Below are 17580 nucleotides of genomic sequence, written 5' to 3' on the forward strand. Positions count from 1 at the left end.
TTATCCCTTCCGCCGAACACAATAAAGATAACATACAAGCAGAAGCGAGCAACATGGAAAGTGGAATGAATGAATGTGGATTCTTTCGACGCGAAGGAGGGATGGCTACAATTGTACACGAGACCACAGCATACTGAAAAGACAGGAGAATGCATCAATTTAAAGATTGCTTCGCTGCATCGCTGCAGTCCGTGTATGAAGGCTGATGCTTCCTCCTTATATCGCGTATCCTTCCTTATTTTACATCTCACATAATTATTCATTACATCCTCGGTCTTCGCGAGTGATCATTCTACGCCTTCCCTTTACTTCTGTTGCTGCTTTCAAGATAACTATGTGCAGCAGAACGCTGTAACAATGCCCTCTTTCTCTCATGCCTCACATGATTAAAAAAATAATTTTAATTCATTCTTTCCCATGACTTTTTAGAATCATCGCCTCGCCACCCTCATTCTCCACAAAATTTGAAAATTATGCTAATTTATTCCAATAGAAAATCTGTGTTTTGATTTGAGCTCTTCAATTCCTTAAGTACAAAGGCAACGTCATAGGAAAAAAATTAGTTTCATGCGTTCCCTTCCCCAACAATAGTTGTTTTATGTCAGTTAAGCAAAGCAAAAGTAAATAAATTGACTAGAATTAAAAATTAAATGAAGATGATGTTTGAAATCAATGGGCGGCACCCATAAACCTGGGTGCCGCCCAAATAGGGAATCAGAAAACCTGTTTTATGAGATGTCTTGTGGTGTTGCTTTGCAGTACGAAAGGAGGTGATCCACGTGGGAATATAATGTGCCCTCATACTGACAGAATAAATACATAAAAGACTACATACGACAAAATGCAACCAACCATGTTGACAAACTAAAAAAAGGGGAAAAACAATAGGAATACTTAAAATGATAGGACTGGGAGCTCATAAAATATTACACGAGGTAAAAGTTACACTATTTAAAAAGGGCCTATAATATGGTTTCCAATTTATTTAATTAATTATCATGACATTGACATTATAACTATCATTGACATTATAACCACAACTTTAAACCAAACATTAAAAAAAAACTTGGTCAAACCGTAAATTACTGTTAAAACTGAAGTAAAATCTGATGCTTTCCCGGCGAATATGTTCAAAAAAGGCTATTCGGGCTAAACTACTGTACTGTTAAAACTCTTTGTTGAGCATTGCGCGGCAGTCATACAAGCTAACAATCATAGCAACATATTTGTTTATGCAAACAAGAGGAGCTAAACTGGGAAAGAAGATAAAGGAAATGAAACGAAAAACTGATAAATATAAGGTAGGAAATTAAGAAAGTAATAATTGAAGTGTCTATTTCTTTGCGTCTTCTTTCCGCAAGAACAAACACCTGTTTAAATCAAAGCGCATTCAAATGAAAAGCGGAGAAATGTAAGGTAAGAAATTAGTTGTTGTTTTTGGTATATTACATCGAGAGTGTGGTGGTTATTAATTTCAAAGTTAACAAGTGCTCTAAATGCCATATTTGAAATATGATTCGTGCTGTTGACTATAGTTCGTATCTTGTTGGCGATACACGATTGTAGTAGAAAGACTTTTAAACAAGTCTTACATAATATAGGTTGGTAAAAATGATTTTATTATCGTGTTTTGTGATGGTGATAACTTTTTATTTTTGTTTACGTTCTTTTTTCCGTTAATTTCCTTTTTAATGTACAATGTTATCCGTGAGCTGCAGGAGTGAATTGGCAGTGAATAATACAATATGGAAGATAAGTGCAAATAAAGGTATTTCTTATTCAATTATTTGTCTTGCGAAAATCACGTTTCCTTGAGTGACTAAGTTATTCAACTGTGAAAATTATTGAAATCTTGACATTCACAATGTCTTGTACACCAAAGGCTGTGATCCGTTACTCACCAGATTTATTGCGCATTGCGTTGGATATTAAAGCTGAGATATTTGTGTTACCAGATGATGGCTCAGTGAGCCGAAACGCGTTGTACGCATTAAAAATTCTTGTGGAAAAGTGCTACGACCTTTCATTTACTTAAATATCCCGATTCATTAAAACTTTAAATAGAGGTATTTCTGAAGTGAAATCATTCGCGATCACGATAAATAATATTTCGATAAAATTCATCATACTAGCCCCAATTCATGCTTAGGCGCATTTGTTCTAGATATTGATATTCTGTCCCTACGTAATTCGCTTACGAAGGGGAACAGCTGTTACATCTTATTCGTGTATCAAGAATTTGGTTGAGTTTTGTGGAAAATAATTAATAAACGTGTTTTTCATTGTGATACGTAAAGTCGTTATGTTATGATATTACGTATGCATTAGGTGGTGTTATGTTATGATATTACGTATGCAGTGGAACGTGGTCTCAACGTTTTTTGTATTAGAGAAACTCGTAGAAATTTATTTACTTTTATAGCCCCTCAGAAAAACGTTTCTCTTTATAAATACTTACATTCATAACGTAGCCTACGTACCATGCGCTCGTTTTACGTTAAAGTGGAAATATTGCTTGTACCTAAGCTAGCCAGCTTAAAAGTAAACGATCCTTAAGTAACAAGTAGCAAACAAAAAGTGTAAGACCTCCCACAGTGAGCATAACAGGCCGCAGGCCTTTTCCGGGGGGGCCTAGGGGGGGCAGAGCCCCCCCAGCGAGCAAAGCGAGTTCTTTGTTTAAAGCTCTCCAATTCCATAAGGACAAAGGCACGTAAATTAGATTCCTATACATTCCTGCAAAGGAATTAGATTCCTGCATTCTCTTGTCCTTCTTAGCTTTGGATGGTAGTCTAAATTTTATGTGTAGGTAATACTATTACTATGATCGAGTGAGAATAGTTGCACAATGAATGAATAGTAAATTTAATGTGAAATGCAGGGAGGGGTCATTACAGTCAGGGACGTGAAATAAGGCTTTTATCGTGCGCTGAGTTTCACGAATCGTTGCCTTTGACCGATCGCATCCCAAAGCGATTCACACTACGCCTTAATGCGATTAAACATCGTTAATTTTCCCCAAGAAATTGCACTAAAACAAGAAGAAGCTCATTGTCAGTGCCATGAGACAGTAGCTGCGTTGCACATTTCCCAAAATTCGCTACCCCCTCCCATCCAGCTACCCCCTTCTCTCATCCCCACATCCCCTCTTCAAAACCACCCACTAGACCACAGACGCACCAGATCGTTGCTCGCGCGGGTTTCATATTACGAAGACCGAAAATAATTAGCTACGAAGGAAAATATCATGTTACACCAGAATAGTGGTGAAGCGTTTCACCCCTCCCCCTTTTCTCGCCCGCCGACCTTTTTCAGTCTACAGGCTTCGAAACCCTGTTTCAGGTGGCCAACTGCTACATGAGTCTTATTGGACCCATAAGTATCAAAAATAACTTTCAGCAAATGATATTGAGCCTTTATTGGATTGAAATATTAGTGTCATTCATGTAATTCGAAAAAAGAATGTGACCAGTCGATTCACTCGCGACACTGTTAAATAACGTTAATTAAAGGAAATGGCTTACCTCATGAAAAATCATAAATTGAAGCAGAATGTGGAAGTGGAAGGGAAAAAACTCGGAGCTACGCAGTTCGCTGAAGTCGAGCAAAAGTTTCAAGTTACCAGAGCACTATTTGAAGTGGTATCTTTAGAAGAGTCTCTCTATCCCCATTTCTGGAGGCCAACTGCTACATGAGACACCTATTGGCCCCATAGGCGTCAAACTTAACTTTCGGCAACTGGTTTAGTGCCTTTATTGGATCGAAATATTAGTAATATGCATGTATTTAAAGAGAATGAGACCAAGCACGATGCATTCCTGATATTATTAATTCCTTCCATTGTCACCAGTAGAAATTTTCACGTTGCTCGACTTTCTCCTCCCCGATACACGCAATATGCATGTACGTTATGCAACGAATAAGGAAAAATTGCGACACGAAAATAAATGTTCCCTGTTAGACATTCTCAATGAAGTTCAAAAGATGAAAACGCAAAATTTTCCGCCCAGTTTTCATGTAATTGGGAACGCATTTAGAGCAGTGGTTGATTTACTAATTCAGAGGAGAACAGCCTCTTGATGGAAGGAAGTGCTCAAAAGAGAGCAATGAACCAAACGATACCTACGCACAAGGCTGAGAAGCGGTGACCCTATAGGAATGATTTTGTGACATAATCAACTAATCTTCGAAATGCGTGGGGCTGTTGCTGAATTTGCTAAAGAAGTAGATGTCGCGATGGTCCGGAAAAAGGAAAATACTGGAAAATTCATTTTCTAAGGTTCTATAAAAATCGATATTGTGGGGTTATGGTGTTCTATTATATTTGCTAATTAGCAGTAGTGTCTCTTAGCAGCTGATCGATAGGTCCTAGGTTCAAATGGCAGGTGAATCCCTCGTTCGCCCAAAATAAATGTTCAAAGTTACCCCCGCAAAGGAACCAGTCACCCCACCCTGAATGTGTAAATTTCACACACCTTCAGTTCAGGGTCAGCTCCACCCTCACCAATCCAAAACATCCTTACGGTTGAACCACAGAGTGGGTAAGCAATTAAAATCGAGATTAAAATAAAGTTTGTTTGAGGGCTTCCACGTTATTGCGTAGTGATTGAAATGACCCTCTTCGTGCCAATCTTTCAAATCGTCCACCGCACACGAAATTGTTTCTCCCGCCGCTTGTCCCCAGCAAACTAGTCGCAATTTCCCGCAGCGGACTCCTCAGCGACGGAGCGAATGCACGAGCATAAAATGTTTAAAAGCCGTGCGCGGAGTGGAGTGGCTCTACTCGAAACGAATGGTGAAGAGGCTGCTAAGCTGCCAGCCACCGCTGCTCTCGTGTGCTCGTAGAAACAAATATACGGCCGCACATATATCCGGGAGGCCTCGTCGACGGCTTACGACGAGGGATTTAGTCATTAACCTGCGGCGGGAGTACCTTCCTACTCCTCGAGGCTCAAAGGTCATCGGTCAAACAGAGTCGCGGCGGCGCGGGCGCCCGGACGAGGGCACGTGTCCGCTTGTGTTTTGCGGTCGCCAAATAGGGCCATCTCTTGGGGTCAAGACAGACAGTGAACAAAATATCGACGATAAAAAAATCCATGTCATGAATGGGCCATTAAACGTTACACAGTCCAGCTCGAGGGAAGTCGCTTTAATCGGACCTGTAAGCTCAAGTATGCTTAGCCAAGAGGATTTTGGAATTTTCCATCCGTGTTTAAGGGATATTCCTCCCATATTAACAATAAATAAAACAATCACCGTACGAGCTCTGTTAATTGCCATATCTCCGTCCAATGAGTCTACACTGAGAAAGCCCAAGTCCTTTCCGTTGATGTCTGTTGCCACTCTAAAATATTTCAATTGGTTTAGAAAAATGTCCTCAGCGCGGCGTTGACTACACAGCGATCACTTCACTCCCGTATTAACGTAAATTAGTCCCATGGAGTATAACAAGAAGGCGGAACAACCTTATTGGCCACATCTTGAGACATGATGGCCTGATGAAGACAATCGTCCTCTGGAGAAACCATGGACAAATCACACCTGGTCACTTCAAAAAGAAGAAAACTTAGGGGAATGACCATAGAATTCCACGTTCAATGTTTTGAGTATCTTGGTGTAACATTCTGTATTTAAGAGTTTTCTAAATAAAAATTATTGTTTCCATTGTTTTATAGAGGTTTCCGCTGGATGTAACTCCGTTGGCAAAGTTGCCCCAGATCCAGAGAATCTTTGCCAACTATATTTTCAATTTTTCTAACGTATAAACTTTTACTTAAGTTGTCATTTTTTCACAAATTTTGAAAGTAGAGACCAAGAGTAATGGCTTAAAATGGTTTTAAATTATTTCCATACATGAACTTACAAGAATGTGGTTGAAAAAGAAAAATAAGTGGCAAAATGTTCCCGGTTTACGGTAGCTTAATTCACTGAATGACATCAATTAGCTAAATGCAATGAATAATCTACTTTATGTTCCCGATTGAATAGTTCACCCACAGAGTAATTATATATATGTTATATTATGTGTACAGAGAGCAATGCAAGAATTCAAATGGCTAAATTTTTCATTATAGCAAAGAACAAGCCGTAAAGAATGATCGTAGGCTTTCCCGGCGTATTGAATTGTGGAAGGCTACACGGGATATCCACCGGGTCAGGTTCTCCAACTCCATCTCGGCCGACGTTTCGATGGGCGAGTTGTCCATCGTCTTCAGGGCATGTAGATAAGGAGGACGATTTTCAAGACTCGACATGCCCTGAAGACGATGGACAACTCGCCCATCGAAACGTCGGCCGAGATGGAGTTGGAGAACCTGACCCGGTGGAAATCCCGTGTAGCCTTCCACATCAAGCCGTAACGTTGCCCTGAATTACGTTTCAGAAAAAATTAATAATCTATGTTCTCCCACATTGCCTTTAAAATAGTACCCTCCTAATACTAAACTAAAATCATTACTATTAGGTGAAGGCACACATCTCGCATTTTAGAACGAAGGCATGAGTCAAAAGAGCGTGGGAAATCAATAAAGCTGATCAAAAGGATATATAGGAAAGGATATATACAGCTAAATCTACAGAATAGCTCTAATTAGTTCAAAATATTTAACATTGTCTTTCCGGAGTACCTGAGGAATGAGCCACCATAACTAGCGGCAGTGTACTCCCCGCAATTCAGAGAGAAAGCATCAGCCAACTCATCCGTGGATCTGCGCACTATTAAAGGAAGAAAAAAATCTACTGAATCGTATGAATTACTTTATTACACCAAATCTTCACTTTCTTGGTAATCCAAATTATTATTTCCTAACAGAGTTCATTATCGAAGCATTAATTACCCTTTTTTATTAATTCATGAGTGTTGGGATCCAGGTGCCGGCCGAGAGAGTCAACTGAGGCGGCTGACTAACGGAGGCGGCGGAGCCGGTGCGTCATCACCTGCCGTTGGCATAAAAGGCCGTGGCCCGGCATGACGGGGGCAGTATACAACTCGACGTAAAGCCTCGATGTAACGGAGTGACAATAAATTGTTGAACCCGGAGTTGGTGTTTTATAATTAAAAGAACCCTACATGGTGGCAGCGGTGCCAAGAACGCAGCGGCGAGATCCACATGGCGGAAGGCAACAGCACGTTCGTGCTAACAGCAGGCGTGACGGCGCCCTCCCAATTTTCTTTCGTGGCGAAGGATTGGCCGCGATGGGCGCAACGTTGGGAGAGATACTGGGTTGCGTCTGGGCTGAAGAAGCAGAGCGACGAGGAGCAACTCAACATGCTGGTGTACGTGATGGGCGAAAAGGCGGAAGACGTACTGCTTAGCCTACAGCTGTCAGCAGCGGATAAGAAGAAATACAAGAAGGTATACGAAGAATTCAAGAATCACTACATGGGACGGGTAAACATCGTATACATGAGGGCGAAATTTAACCAACGCTGCCAGGAGGAGGGAGAAGCAGTGGATGAATTCATCTCAGACCTGTATCGCCTCATACAATATTGCGAATATGGGTCACTCCAGGACGATCTTCTCCGAGATCGAATTGTGGTCGGAGTCTACGACGCGAAGCTGTCGCAAGCGTTGCAGATGGATCCGGGCCTAACACTGGAAGTGGCTCTACGGAAGGCACGTCAGGCGGAAGAGGTGCAGCGCCAACAGGGGCTGCTGAGAGGCACCCAAGGGTCAACGCATCGCGGAGTGGCATCAGACTATGAGGTTAGTGAAGTAAAGAAGAGGACTAAACCAATTAGCGGCAAGCGAGCATCACCAGGGGGATGCAGCGGACAGAGCCAGCACCAGAGATGCGGCAGATGCGGGCGTAGTCCTCAACACGCGTTCGCAACTTGCCTCGCGAGACAGTCAACGTGCCACGCGTGCAGTAAGAAGGGTCATTGGAGAAAAATGTGTAGATTGCGGAAATCCGTGGGGACCGTCGTAGTCCGGGAAGAAGACGACGAAGAAGATATTTATTACTTGGGAATTGTAGATACTAATGTAGAGCCATGGTGGGTCACAGTCACGCTGAATGGTGTAGATATTGAATTCAAAATAGACACGGGGGCAGACGTAACAGTGATAGGGTCCCTCGTGGTTGAAGATAAATTGCAAGGAATTAAATTAACCCCTACGTCTAAACGACTGGCAGGCATAGGAGGGACGAACTTTTGTGCGAAGGGAAGTTTCGAGGCTAAGCTGCAGTGGAAGGAAAAATTGTTTGATGAAACAATTTACGTAACTCCCGGGGGCAGAGAGGTATTGCTAGGGAGGCCAGCTATTCAGAAGTTAGGAATATTAAAATGGGTCGGGGTGACTTCCTTACGTAACGGGGCACCGGAGAAAACATTCCCTGCGTTATTTAATGGACTAGGAAAAAAGGATGAAGCGATGGTGAAAGAAGTAATAAAGGCTCTACCAATGTCAGACACCAGGCTGGAAGAAGTCAGAGAAAAGCAAGAAAGAGACGACGTCTTAAAAGAGATAAAGCAATACGTTCGTAATGGCTGGCCTGCGCACAAAGAAGACCTTGAGCTGCCGCTGCGGAGATATTATGAAGAAAGAGGATATCTCAATGAGGGAGAAGGATTGCTTATGCATGGACACAGAGTTGTTATTCCGAAGGAGTTAAGGAAGGAGATGCTCGATAGGTTACATAAAGGTCATCTAGGAATAGGGAAATGTAGGGAAAGAGCACTAGATGCAATTTGGTGGCCAGGAATATCGGCAGACATACAAAATGCAGTTGAAAAATGCGAAGAATGTCTGGAGAGGTGTCCACAGCCCGTTGAACCCCTGATGCCAACTGCAGTTCCGGAAAGACCCTGGATGATGGTAGGAATGGATATCGTAACCGTCCGCAATCAGAGCTTTTTAGTTGTTGTAGATTATTTTTCCAGATATCCGGAGGTGGCAAGGTTAACAAGCACTACCGCAGCAGCAGTCATCGGAAAAATCAAAGCGATTTTCGCTAGGTTTGGGATCCCAGAAGTTGTTAGATCCGATAATGGGCCACAGTTTAGAGGAGAAATGTTGGAATTCGCCAAAGAATACGGATTCCGGCTAATAACGAGCAGTCCATTATTAGCGAGAAGCAATGGCCAAGCAGAGTCAGCAGTAAAAATAGTTAAAAACATTTTACTGAAGGAGAAAGACCCAAATTTAGGATTACTTGTCTACAGGTCAACACCCCTGGAAACCGGATATAGCCCAGCAGAGCTGTTAATGGGAAGAAAATTACGCACAAACCTTCCCATTTCTTCATACTCATTGCAGCCATCGTGGCCGAACCTGAGGGAGCACAGGGAAAAGATGGGAATAAAGAAAGCGAAGGCTGCCGAGAAGTACAATAGAAGACATCGAGCTCAACCGCTGCCCGAGCTGAAACCACGAGACCAAGTTTGGGTGACTGATAGGAAACACTACGGGAAAATCGCCAATAGACGCAACGAGCCGAGGTCATACGATGTGGAAGTTGACGGCGGCGTTGTTCGGAGAAATCGAGCATTCCTCGTAGCGGCCAAATCGGTGGCGCAGAGCAGCGGGTCCGGAGCGGGGGAATTCCATCGGGGTGAAATAATGACAAGAAGCGGGCGGGTGGTGAGAAAACCAATATGCATGTGTGAGAGATAAGAGGCTAACACCTTTCTTTCTTGCAGAGAAGGGAGGGTGTTGGGATCCAGGTGCCGGCCGAGAGAGTCAACTGAGGCGGCTGACTAACGGAGGCGGCGGAGCCGGTGCGTCATCACCTGCCGTTGGCATAAAAGGCCGTGGCCCGGCATGACGGGGGCAGTATACAACTCGACGTCAAGCCTCGATGTAACGGAGTGACAATAAATTGTTGAACCCGGAGTTGGTGTTTTATAATTAAAAGAACCCTACAATGAGCATTGAGAATGATGAATAAATCCAAATGTACTAATATTTGAATGAATAGGTAATGTTTACATCTCTTAAGGGTGGAGAACGCGGCTCTATGTCGATAAATAGCATTTCTGTGAAAATTTTAAGAGTAATGTTTCTTCCCACAGCAAGTTTGAAGTGTCAAGGGTCGAGCATAAGTTAAAATTAAGTCTTCATTAAAAGTAAAAAAATAGCAAAGTAGAACGGCATCAGTCAACATAGCTTGAGAAATTAACATAGTATACAAAATTAGATGGCTAACTACACTGAATCATTTTTATACTTTGTATTCTAATAATTAATGAGTGCAGGTGCTATATTTTGTCCGCTAACGAGCTCAGGTTTAAAGTTATATAGACCAGCATATTATGTTCGCGGAGCATAATGGATAGCCTCAATTGTCAAAAAAAAGTTTACGAAGAACAAGCAGTGCTTTAAAAAAATCCATTGAAATGTAAATGCAGTTTGTTCTACCGAAGGAGGTAAACATCACGAACTTCGAAATTTATGTCAAGCGTACCATTATACCAAGTCAGTAATTTCTATAAAACACCTATGCCAAACAGATGTCACCTAAATTTACATGATTATTCTAGTTAGTTCCTATGTTGATGATATTAGAATAAAGGCTGAATTTCATCGTAGCATTCAAACACTGAAAATTCTTGATGTCACATGGCGTAGGCACTACAAAGTGGTTGGCAAGGAAATGAGCATAACATATACATACTAGGGGATGAAATTCGCTAAAAATATTTTGACACATGCCACATACCTAACTACCTCAGTGCCTACCACTCAAGAAGGATTACAACATGGTATTGAGAAGTTTCTTTAATATTTGGTTTATATTGCTACATTAATGAGGTTACCGACGGCAAGTTGATTTTTTATGATTCAATAAACACTCAAATAACACCAACATCACAACAAACATTTTGTTATTTGCTGTTAAACAAAGTTACTTACCAAACAGTATGTAGTACGACATGTGACGTCAAGAACTAAGTATTGACCTTTGAATGCTACTAGCATTTTAATTTCTTAAATTCATCGTTAGTTCTGAAATCATCAACTAGGGAGTAGTAACAACAAACGCAAGGATATTTTTGATGAGGCATGAAGAGAAATTAGCATTGGAATGACGCAAATATTTTTCATATTTTTAATTTTGTGGACGAAAAAGTGGCGAAAATGCAACGGAAAAGAAAAAAAAAACTGTGAGAGAAACCCACGTAATCGCTTTAGCTCAGAGTGACTTTCATGAAATAAAATGTATTAATTGCAATCGAATCAAAACTTACCAGCGATGCCACACCGCTTAGTTTCGCCTACGACTACGACATCTCATTAAAATCAGTTCATTGATAAAAAATTCACCTAGAAGGTCATTACTACGGGAGAAAGTTTAACTCATCGTATTGGAATGTTCAGGAAAATAAATTTCAATCCACGATTGATAACATATTCTGAAACACTTAGCTAGAAAAATATTACCTTGACTTTTTTATTTGATGCAGTTAGAGATTACCACGGCTTGCAGTAATGTTACTTTGAATAGAATTGAAATCTTATCAACACGTAATCACGGAAAAAAGGGTACCATTCTCACTCGAACGGGGTCCAATTTCTCTCCAAATAGGCACATAAGTGACACGTGCTAGTAATTTATAAATCGAAATTAATTTCTTCGTCGGGTGAAAACAATCGAGAAGAGGGTTAAATAGCACCCGATTGAGACATTTGAAAATCTGAGCTAGAAGGCTACGGCTATATTTAAAAAACAGGTATTTAACATTACAATGCGTTTTTGAAAAATGTAATGAGTTGAGCTATAAATGCACACGTGGCCTGATTGAATGAATGGTCGAGACAAGTCTTTAAGAATCAGTGTTTTCAAAATACACAAAACACGAGAGGCCCAGAAAAAAACCAATGAATGAAAACGAACTGCGACGCTACCTTGAGATAAGTAACCGAATCTGTTAAGTTTGCTTCTTGCACCCGCGCAATATTGACAACATTAAAAAGAATATTATAGTATTCAGTGGTCTTCGGTGATTGCGAAGCAAGTAATAATTACTAATGGAGTCAATTGTTTTCTTTTACGCAAAGAAAATATTTATTTGAAGTGTACAGTATTATTTTAAAATTTATGAATGCGGAAATTTAATACGTTGTTTTATGGCGCAGAAAACAGTCGTGTAAAATGCGATGACTACTATTATATAAGAAGGATAAATGAGAAGACCAGTCCTGGCAGATTACGCTTGCTCACTTTTTATTCCTCCGTCTCTGACTAGAGTAAGGCTTCTATGCTCATTTTATTCGGGTGAATTATTACTGACATTAAGGACCAGTCCCTCGGCACTTAAAAAATTAACCCATACTTAATGGTCCAAACGGTAAATTAGGTGATTTAATTTTACATTTCAAGTTTGCTTCTATTTTCGTAATATTTTAAAATTAACCCTTGAACGGCTAGCGTGCCCATATGGGCACAGCTGCAGTGGTCTAAAGAATTTCGTATAAATTCCTACCCAAATATTATAGAGCATGCTGTTTTCGCCAAAAATGAATACAAAAATGATCACTTTATTCGGTTCGTGTGCTTACGGCCAGCATTTGTACCTGCAGTTGCCTGTGGCATGATAGATATTCTTACTCACTCTGTTGGAGGAGGCAAAAGAGAAAATATGGCGAAGTGTCTTCAGTAAATGCGATTTTTTTCCTTTTTATTTTTTATACTCGGCTAAGTATTTAATCTTATCCTCAAAATGAATGTTGTCAACTTCGGTTTCTTTTTCCAGAATCGTGTTATCTTTCGTATGAGACAAGGAATTTGAATTTATTTTTGAGTGAGCCCATATGGGCACGCTAGCCGGTAGCCAAGGGTGTCTTTTTTGGGGGGTGTCCTTCGCTACTAACGTCGTTATTGGGTCTGTTATCAAATAATGTCGATGTAAAACGCTAATTTTTTGTCAATCTTTCTTTTTTTTCTTATGTAACTCGATTGTAACAACTTCAGTATTTTTTGCTGTATATTTTTGTGTAATATTTCCATTAATTTTTAGTACAAAAATGCATTTTATACTATTCAACACTTTTATTCATGGTGCTTGCGTTATAATTTGCTCATCTACCTAGTATGAAGAATGATAGGGCTATTTTCTACCAGTGGTATACATACCCAACAATCTAGGGCATGGTGGAAGGGCAAAGGATGTTTGATAAATACAATGATAAAGCTCATGGGGAAGCGCTTTGTATATAAAACTTTGAAACAATAAAAAGGAGATTGAACCTTGATCACATCGACCACATTGAACACGTTATCAACTTTTCCAACTAAGTCCAATCCCTGGTTGTAAGTCGCAAGGAGACAATCAAGGCGAAAGTTAACAAGCAACCATTGAGCCGCCCCGCTGCTCCCATGCTTTCCCAAGGGAGAAAAAAGGGAATATTGTTGTTGTTAGATATAATGACTATTCGGTAGTGACTGTCAAGTCACCTTGCCAATGTGTACACCCACTCACAAAGGTCACGAGATTCCCGCGTGTTACCTCTAAAATGGTACAAGTTAGGCAGCCAGCAGTGGCCTCTAGCTACAATATTTAGATGGGCGGAACTGATCTCACGCATCAAAATATCAACAGGCACAGGAATGTTATCAGAGGAAAAAATTGTGATGGTCCGCATGAAGCTATCTCCTTGATGCTGTCATTGTAAATGCCTGGATCTGTACGGAAAGTTATGGTTCAAATATACCGCAGTAAGCATTTAGGCGAGAGATTGCACAAGTAATTGCAAGAGCATTTTTGTAACGAAGATGTACCTTTCCCAGACCTGTCGGTTGTATTTAACATTCCCTATCAAGTGCAACCAATCATAGAAAGTCTGATGACATAACCCAGCAAAGAAAAACTGATTTCCATTAGATTTGACACTGATATCCAACAGGTTGGACACACTGATTTCCTTCTCCTTTGAATCTGTTTTGAAAATTGAAACAGCTGGAAATCAGTAGGAAGACAGTTGGAAATCAGTTGTGAAGGTCCAATATGGCGGCTGTTTTCCTACTCATTTCCATGAATGTGGTTTGACTCTGGTTTCCACCGTTAAACAGATTTGAATCCGGTTTCCCCAAATTTAGCTATTTCGAATCTGTTTTCCACCGTCATACCGATCTGAATCTCGATTCTCACCTCCTATGACCTGCTGATGCATGAGTTATTTCCGCCAATTCCAAGTTTCGCAGAGCTGCACTCAACCAACGTTTCTAACTTCACATACTACATCTCTATCATCAACCTGGATGTAGACTCGGCAGAAAAAAGTTTACAAAATACAGCCTAACAAAATGAACTTCATGTAAGTCTCCTACCACAATGAAATAACACAGGCTCTACTGACGTATTTATTAAGTATGCACAAACCCCATTGCAAGTACATATTCAATTGAAAATACATTGTCATCTAATTTGGTAAATTTCTGAGGCTGAATACACTTAAAATCTCAATGTCATGCATGAGAAATAATTTAGGGAAACACAGAATTTACAGATGAAATCTCATTTGAAGGAGAGTTTGACAAACTAGTAGTGCTTTTCCACACTGTTTATCAGTTCTAACAATCTTGAACACTCATCGAAAGGCACAAGGTTTGCCAAGAGTAAAAGAACAATCATTGCACCAGAACAACAACTTACATCAGATTTCACAATCTTGAATTATCGAAGAACACAAATTTTTCCGTGATTAACAGAAAAACCACAACACTAGAAAATATTTCAGATGCCTTTATGAAAGAAAGACTTCTTTACATGCCTTATGAAAATAATTCTGATTCAGTATTAAGCCAACCACATCTGTGTGTTTCACTACAGAAACTTGCCATACTGTTTATACATGAACACGGTCGTTTCACTTAGCACAAACACACCTGCAAGATACACAATACTCTGAAAATCCTGGTAGGTTCTCGTCGGCGACGTAACGCGCGTACATATTATACATGTTGCATACAAAAATATTAGCAATCGCTCAAAAACTGTAAACAAAAGATAAATTATTCAATGAAAACACAAAAGATCCAAATCACATCAAGAATTTCACTGTCGCTTAAAACCTGAAGAGATGCACGAATGGCTAAAATCAACGCTGCGGGAATTTAGCACTGGTTAAATAATACTGATATGATTATTTTTTTCTCCACACCCTATAACTTTAGCACAAAACAGACAACCACAAGCACGTAAACATTCAAAACGAAATCGGGTGTCAGCGTTGCTACTTTGTCTTGCTATCTTTCGTAGTTAGGTGGCAGCACTATACCGGCTATATTTTTTTAAATGCGAAGTGAGGTTTTTACGTGCTTTCATTCCCAAGTTATGTACCGTTTTGCATATTGGTGGTAGTGAGTTCCAACAGGTGAAATGATGAGCAATACAAAGTGCGGATGATGTACATTAAATTTTTTCATCACCCGTGCATTTTTGCAAGACGGCAAAGTACATGTTTCCTCCTTTATGTCATTATTTTATTTCTGACCATGATTTTGAATTAAATATACTCATTGACACCTCAGAAAAAGTAATTTTCCAATCAACGCAGTAGTAAAGCCTGTGTGAGATGGGTTTCTACAAGACACTCATATCAGGAGAATTTCAAATTCATTCCACAATTCAACTCTGTTGGAAAGCACTTGTGGAAAACACTTTCAAGCCAATAAATAAGGAAAAGAGTTTCAAATGACATTCAAGTCAGTGTCAATACAGTCCATGTGGAAGACGGCTGGAAACCAGTTACAATGGAAATGAGATTCAAATCACTTCCTTCCATTTCCTGTCCGCTGGAAACCAGTGGAAATCAGTGTCAAGACAGAGTCAAATCAGATTTTAACGATTCAGATCAGATTCAAATGAGGTTCAAAACGGTTGGAAATCAGTTTTTCTTTCCTGGGAAGGTATGATGGCAGTGATAACCAATTTGTCCCGTTTCATAAACGCCGCTGTTCTTATGAAGAATATTCTTCTTGCGCGCGCTCAGAATATGCTAAGTGCACGGGTCTTCGTCTTCAATGAAATTCTATCATACTCGGCAATTGAAAATCCAATTTATAGCACTCAAAGACTCTACCAGCAATATAGGACTAATTTTGATAATAAACTCATTGATAACGTGTTTTTTTCATTCAATAACTGTTTTCAAGTCTGAGTTTTATACTGTTAAGTTCTTTGGACAGCCAAAAAAAAAAATGTTTAAACCGAAAAAATGCAGTATAATGATTTGAAATCACTTCAAATTTCCAAATATAAGAGGTATTATAGGTAAATGCAACAATGTATGGCGTATTACGCAATAAAAATAGGAACTATGATGGTTCGAGCGATTTTTCGACAGAATGCAGACCGGTGGCCGGAGCGGCTAGCGTGCCCATATGGGCACACCCCCTCTAGCAAGAACGACTCAACAGAATTTTTTAAAATATTGTGTTTATGTGAATGCTTGGGCAGTAATTAAGCAGTTCTAAACGGAAAAACAAAATAAAACTCCGAAAAAAAACTCCGCTGTTAAAGGGTTAAATTCCCCGCCCCGAAAACAGCGTATCTACGGCCTTTACAGCGGGGGAACCAGTGACCCTCGCTTTCAAAAGACCCTTTGACGCCTGTCGTCAACGATGAATGATTTAAAATTAGAATATCTAGAAATATACTCTATATGCAGGACATAAAGCAGAGAGATTAACATTAGGGTACTGATAGTGGTAAACGTACCTCACTCTGCTCAAATATCGAAATAAAATTCAATTTCCATTATCAAGAGATTAGAAGTTGCTCCCCATATGAAATATAATGCGAGCTACAAGGAGTACATATCGGAACTTAATGCTGCCTAACGTCCAAGGATACAACATCCACCGTTCAGTACGAGAATGGTCATGCAATGGGACAAAAAGTTTTACTCCTTTTAGGAGAAGGAAATAAAAGAATATAATAAAATACAAGGAAAAGCCAGGGAAACCTCAAGGTCATGAGAAAGGTACGTAAGACGCTCATTGAAAGAGTTCTCGTTCTGTATATTGGTTTGAAACAGCTCTCATCCATTGTGATGGTTTGACGCGGAGTGCCAGTTGACAGAGGAAGAACCACGACCGACCACGCCAGCAAAACAACTGCCCCTATTGACTCTGGGAGCCAAGGTTTGGGTGATAAACCGTCGGAAGCATGGAACGGCATTCTATGAGTCCCCCCTGTCCTATCTAATTGAGAGTGGTAGCAAAGGCATCAGGAGGAATCGGTTGGCGCTGACCTTAGCATAACGCCAGCCGATTACTATCGTTTTTGATAGCATGTCGGAACCAGCAAGTCCCACTTATCTGATGAGGCCAGCTCGGTGAAAAATTGACGGTAGGCACATGACGCAACCTGGATCCTTTACTACCGAACGCGAATGAGCTACGACGAAGCTGGCGTCAAATTCCTGGAGCAAAGGCACAATCAGATTCATGATTAGCGGACGGAATTCCCTGAGGAAACTCGCGTCCACGCACACGTTGGGCCGTCGGAGTGTTTTTTTTCATACACCGTGGCGAGTTTTTTCCTCTATTTAGACTTAAACTTGGACTCGACGTTTCTGTAATGCATAGACGTGGCTTCGTAGCCGAGTAGGTCTATTATATGCGCGGTAATTG

The 17580-nt window shown here is 40.4% G+C and overlaps 1 protein-coding gene across 1 annotated transcript; it reads left to right on the forward strand.

Annotated features, from left to right (window-relative positions):
• Positions 1-7106: 7106 nt before the first annotated feature.
• Positions 7107-9617, forward strand: LOC124159491. The gene has a single exon (XM_046535325.1). The coding sequence runs from the start codon at positions 7107-7109 to the stop codon at positions 9615-9617; it is 2511 nt and encodes an 836-aa protein (XP_046391281.1).
• The last annotated feature ends 7963 nt before the right edge of the window (positions 9618-17580 follow it).

This window comes from Ischnura elegans, chromosome 5, assembly GCF_921293095.1.
Source record: "Ischnura elegans chromosome 5, ioIscEleg1.1, whole genome shotgun sequence".
Lineage (NCBI taxonomy): Eukaryota > Metazoa > Arthropoda > Insecta > Odonata > Coenagrionidae > Ischnura > Ischnura elegans.